The sequence below is a fragment of the Thunnus thynnus genome, chromosome 2 (assembly GCF_963924715.1).
Source record: "Thunnus thynnus chromosome 2, fThuThy2.1, whole genome shotgun sequence".
In the NCBI taxonomy this organism is placed as follows: Eukaryota; Metazoa; Chordata; class Actinopteri; order Scombriformes; family Scombridae; genus Thunnus; species Thunnus thynnus.
In genome coordinates, this window is record NC_089518.1 from 7,897,840 (window position 1) to 7,903,839 (window position 6,000).

The 6,000-nt window shown below is 41.2% G+C and overlaps 1 protein-coding gene across 1 annotated transcript in view; it reads left to right on the plus strand.

Annotated features, from left to right (window-relative positions):
- loxl2b (lysyl oxidase-like 2b) overlaps positions 1 to 5,469 on the plus strand; it is a 41,418-nt gene extending 35,949 nt beyond the window's left edge. The window contains exons 9-15 of the mRNA XM_067601703.1: positions 2,063 to 2,228; positions 2,673 to 2,913; positions 3,200 to 3,315; positions 3,583 to 3,719; positions 3,830 to 3,941; positions 4,832 to 4,898; positions 5,101 to 5,469. Of these exons, the coding sequence (XP_067457804.1) occupies positions 2,063 to 2,228; positions 2,673 to 2,913; positions 3,200 to 3,315; positions 3,583 to 3,719; positions 3,830 to 3,941; positions 4,832 to 4,898; positions 5,101 to 5,104 (843 nt within the window). The 3' untranslated portion in view covers positions 5,105 to 5,469. The remainder of the gene's footprint in view (positions 1 to 2,062; positions 2,229 to 2,672; positions 2,914 to 3,199; positions 3,316 to 3,582; positions 3,720 to 3,829; positions 3,942 to 4,831; positions 4,899 to 5,100) is intronic.
- Positions 5,470 to 6,000: the final 531 nt, after the last annotated feature.

Sequence of the window (6,000 nt, forward strand, 5' to 3'; positions counted from 1 at the left end):
TTTCAGATGTATTCAAGTTTAGGTTTCACATTGTCTGCTGAATTGAAAAGTCCTTTTAATGTTCAATTTATTCTTAATAATGGTGCTTAAATGCTTGGGAGCAGGCTGAAAGTGATTTGTCAGTGGAACTGTTTTTTTGCATTTTAAACTTTTATTTTTATTTGACATTCACTCAAATGAAGAAATGACATTTCAATTTGATGAAATGATTTATTTTTAATATCGGCAGCCACATACTTCCATAGAGTCCTACGGAGGATCGCTGTGTTTCTGTGTGTCTGTTGTTGCTAAGAACAACAAATGGCTCTCTGGTGTGGAGAATTGATACCTCTGTTAACTGCTGACACCTGTAGGATGTTAAGATAAAGAGCTCTTCTTGTTTAACGGGGAGGAAGATTACAGTACAGCATGATAACAGTAACAGGAAATGAGAGGGGATTCATAGTAACAGCCTTTCAAAGTGTTTGCAGAGTCGTGGAGTGAAGAGCAGTTTTATGAGTGGAAACTAGAAAATGATGGTTTCTGTATGATTATAGGATGAGGTTTACCTCGAGGCAGGTATGAGAAGTGCTGTCCATTGTATTAGGACTTATGAAATGAAGGAACTTTTTCCCATTACTATGTTGTAGCATTTCTCCTTTCTTTATATGGAGGCTCGGTTCCAATACAGTATTTTTTAGACATGGGAATAGTTGTGTTGGCTCATATTTTTTGGATTGTTATGTTGGTAGTTTACAAGTTTCACTTCCTAGTTGTTGTGAATAGAAAAATATACCAGCTAATGTAAGATATAAATGTTACAATACAGAAAAACCTCATCATCAATTCAATGAAGTGTCACGTCCATGATGCTGTTACAAGGATCGTGTGTGCCCTCTAGTGGTCAGTGTGGAACATTACTCTGCCTAACCTTTCATTGGACAATTAACATTGATCTCCTTCAAAAAGGTACCAAATAGTTGCTGAGTATCATCAGTACTGGTAAAATAGTTATATAGTATTACTACAAAGCAATTAGGCATCAACCAGCATGGATATTTTATAATTCTGCAACTGTTCAGTGTCTTGAAGTCAAGCACTCATGTGCTAGTTATATTATTATTATTCCCCAATATTTTTTAGAACAGCATCCATCATTCATCTCTATATTCACTTAGCGTTTTGTTAGGCACATGTCCTCAAGGACTTTACTTAAATACAATTTTTAGGCTCTTTGTTTGAGTATTTCTATTTTATGCTACTTAATACTTCCATATTTTAAAGGCAAATGTTGTAACTACATTTATTTGCAAGCTGTAGTTACTTTTCAGATTCAAGTTTTCATCAATAATATGTTTGATGTTATCCTCATCTTGACCAGCTACAACATGATCATGCATTAGTATTGATAATCCAGTAATACATCATTAGAAAGACCAAAAGGTGTATTTGGTGTATTTTACATAAGGAGTACATTTACTTTTGTTTCTTGAGCACGTTCTACTGATAATACCTTTATAGAGTAAAATGATGAAATCAGGACTTTTACTTGTGATAGTGATGTTGCTATTTTAACTAGAGTAAAAGATCTAAATATGTGTACTTGAAAAATGCACAATTTGGCTCCAGAATTTGAATTATGTGCTTCTTTTAGCATATTAATAATGAAATGGTCAATTCCATAATGGTCAACTTGAATGACTACATAAAGGAGCCCTGGTAGCATCCTGCCTGTCATGAAGAGTGGAGCAGGAGACTGCAGGCAACAGGAACCTGAAGAATAAAGCTTTAATAAAAACTGAGTGCAGGCAGAACTGAACAGAACTGAACCGAACAAAGGATCCAACAACTGAACTAATGAGGTGATGAGGTGCAGGTGGGGAGATGGGCGGAGAAGCTCAGGTGAGGGGGGTGAGGTGATGAAACAGGAGAACAGACAGGGAGCTTATTGGCCGGGGATCGGCCTGGGGCAGAGAGACAGAGGAGGAAAAACACAATCCTCTTCATAATTAACTGATAAAAATACATCTTCCGGTGGATGATATGTGGATGTAATCCTGTTGTGGTTGTTTTTTCTCAACAGGAGACATGGTATTGGCCGGGGGAGGTTAATGCAGATGCTGTGGTGATGAGTGGCGTTCGCTGCTCTGGTACTGAGATGTCTCTGTCCCACTGCCTGCACCACGGAGCCCACCTCACCTGCTCGAAAGGAGGCGGACGCAATGCCGCTGGCGTCTCCTGCTCTGAGAGTAAGACGCCTAAACTCATATGTTATTGATGATGAATACTTTTGAGAGAAATGGTGTAATGTTAGGGGGTTAGGGTTGCCTGTTTAAGATCCTAAATGTATGGTCATGACTGAATGAATGAATAAAGAATTAAGTAATTGACTTAATTTAACTTTGACTACATCCTTTGCCCTTCGTTTGGCAGTGAGGTAACAGTCACACTGAAAAGCTTTCACTCTTTTGTTCTGCACGTTGACTTTTAATTCAACAAACTCATTTTTTTCTGCCTTGGAGAAATGTTTATATAACTGAAACTCCAAAATCCCTCCTGAATCACAAGAAGGCTCTACAGCTTCAAACTGAGACTCATTTACATCACATGTGCCAGAGCTTTTTAAGTATTTCTAAATATGTTTTGTCTGTGTCTGCTTCTCTGTGGTTTCTCTTCATCCTCCTGCCCACCAGCGGCTCCTGACCTGGTGCTGAACCCTCAGGTGGTGGAACAGACCACCTACATGGAGGACCGACCCATGTTCATGCTGCAGTGTGCGTACGAGGAGAACTGTCTGTCCTCCACCTCCAGCGCCACACCGGCCAACTCCTACCGCCGCCTGCTGCGCTTCTCCTCCCAGATCCACAACAACGGCCAGTCCGACTTCCGGCCCAAAGCCAGCCGTCACTCCTGGGTGTGGCACGACTGTCATAGGTCAGTGTCGTAGAGTGCAAGGCGTGTGTGCCGTGAGCTTAAAACTGCTGCACATAGCGCTACAGAAAGTCCCACATCTTGTGGTTCCTTAGTTGGCTGGAGGAACTCTACTCTTGGCAGCTTCACATGATTTGCAGCTTCCCACACGTCAAACCTTTGGCACCTTTGACTGGAAGAACTTGACACATCGTATGAAGGCCCACATCAAACTTTCTGATGCATTTTTGTGCTGCGCTTTCAGCCTGACAAGGTTTGTAAAACTGCTTTTCTGTTTGTGTGTGTGTAGACATTATCACAGCATGGAGGTGTTTACTGTCTATGACCTGTTCAGCCTCAACGGAACCAAAGTGGCAGAAGGACACAAAGCCAGTTTTTGCCTGGAAGATTCAGAGTGTGATGAAGGTGAGAACCAATTTCAAGATATGAAAAAAACTTTTCAACTTTTCAAAAATGTGGCAAAACAACTTTTAATGGGCTTTTAAAGCTGCACCAATAGTCTTCTATTAACTGGGTTCACAAAACCTGACTGGAAATAAATGCTGATTTTTGTTCTGTGTGTCTACAGCTTGATTTGCTGCCCCCAATTGGCAAAAAAATTAATAATGTAGCTTTAAAATATAATAATCATTCTCAGAGGGTTTGATTACTATCTAATTTTTCTTACTGCAGGTATTGAGAAGGTTTATGAGTGCGCTAATTTTGGAGATCAGGGCATCACTGTGGGCTGCTGGGATACCTACAGGCACGACATCGACTGCCAGTGGGTGGACATCACTGACGTCAAACCCGGAGATTACATTTTCCAGGTGACAAACTCTCATTTATTCACCCGGTGTTTATACGCTGCAGCCATTTCCTTTCACACATTTCTCTCTTTATGTTGTTGACGAATCCTCCATGTTTGTCCTTTTTACAGATTATAATTAATCCAAACTATGAAGTGCCCGAGTCAGACTACAGCAATAACATCATGAAATGCAGATGTCGATATGATGGTCATCGTGTGTGGATGTACAGCTGCCATAATGGTGAGACCTCAACAATCTGTAACATCTGCTGTATTTGTTATGGTGGTGAAACTTATTCTACTGTTGCACTTCAGGTCACTTCACAGTGTAAGTGCTACATACATGTCAAGAGATGCATACCTGTCAGTAATAACATTATGTTCTAGTGCGATAATTACAGTTATTCTAGTTCAATATGTACATCTATTCAGGGGCAAAACTCAATACTTTTGTACATTTGTTTCATTTTCCTTTGTCAGCAACAACTGAGAGATTAGTCAAAAGGTCAGACTTGCTTTGACTCCATCCTTCTGGTTAGCGCTAGCTAGTTAAAAGCTAACCCCTCCCATGAGATTAGCATTACAGTCCTCTACCTCACATCTCTCAGCAGTCAGTCTGGTCTGTCTTGTAGTTTTCCAGTCAAATTAATACAGTGGAAATACTTTTGTTTGATTAAAAATAATTTAATAATTAAAACATTTGGTTTCTGCTGGAACTTTCAGCCGCATCTCACTGCTTTCATCAGTGAATGTTGTTACCTAAGTTGCTTAGAAGAGATCATATCCCGTCTCTGGAGTCTGAGAGTCGAAAGCTCTGGAAAAATCCATTTGAGTTAATGATTGCTTTGTCTGAACTTCTGAACTACTGCAAGGTCAAGAGTGAACTTTCACACTCTGATATTATATTTATTACAATGTTAATGGTAACAGCACAGAGAGACAGTGTTAAGTTGACTCATTATCATCTAGTGTACTTATTATGATAATTGAAGACAAGTCTGAGCACTTAGCAGGGCAGAAATCCCCTACATTTATCATACAATAGAGATGATTCAGAGTGTCGGTAGAAGGCGTCAAACGAGGACAAAGTGCATCCTGTAGGTGGTAACCGTGTCTCTGTGTCTCTGCCAGGTGGCTCATTAAGCACTGAAACAGAGCAGACATTCCCAGGCCTCCTGAACAACCAGGTGACCCACAGGTAAAGAAGAAGCAGAGGAGAGGAGTCGACCGGCTGTTCCCCTCCTACAGGGAGACTGTCTGAAGCCCACCAACCACTACACATCTGTGGTGGATTCCCCCTGCCAGCCTTGCCCTGGTCAAATCATCCTTTTATGTTCCCCTCATCCATAAGGCAGCAGCTTTCTTTGACCCTCCATCCTCCCTTTTTTTTTTCTCCCCAGCTGAAAGAATATTTGATCCCCTCCTCCTGTCCAAACAGAGGCAGCTACAGCCTTACCAACACTTCCATCCTCCCTGAGGGCAGTGGAGCTCTCCGCCTGCCCTGTGACTTTTGAATGAGTGATGAAATCAACCTGCTGGGAAGGGGCAGGTATTTAACACCAGGTGCAGCGTCGGGGAATGTCATCCAAGATGTGCATTCTTTGAAGTGCAGCACTCTAACAGAGCCCGGCTGCAGTGCTTTTTTGTTCAAAGCTCACCCCGGAGAGTTTGGATGTCTGTGCCGGGTCACCTGAGGATGGCGAGGAATCGTCGATAACAGCGGCTCCGGTCTGTGTTTGGAAATAAATGCTTCATTCTTTCCGCTTGCATTTACTTCGAGAGTTTCATAAAGTGCCTTTTACACACTGAAGTCCACATACACTGAGGTTATGCTACACAGGCTAACTGAGCGTTTCATAAGCTGAAGGCGCAAGTTTATGCAAATCAACTAAGTGTTTAAAAAAAGTGCAAACAGACCAATCTGCAAAGCTAAAACATTACAAGCTAAAGTGCCCCAACATCATTTTTTAGTATATTCGGAGCATTCTGTGGACAAGACTGTAGTCTGAACATCACATGATGGGAAGTTGTTGTTGGGAGCAATCTCAGTTTGTCCAGAAATAAAATTATGTGAGCAAAATGTTGACAGGTTGACCCTTAATTAACATGATGCATAATATGCAGAAAGCCTTCCACTCATTGCACACAGTCAGTATGCAGCGAGTGTATAAACAGTCGGTTAGTATATTCAGTCAGTGAAAAGCAGAAAATACTGACTTAAATTTGGTTACTCTCTTTTTTTCTTTGGTCACATGGTGCCTGAACAACTGAGGATCAGTTTCAGCTCCAACGTGTCGCCT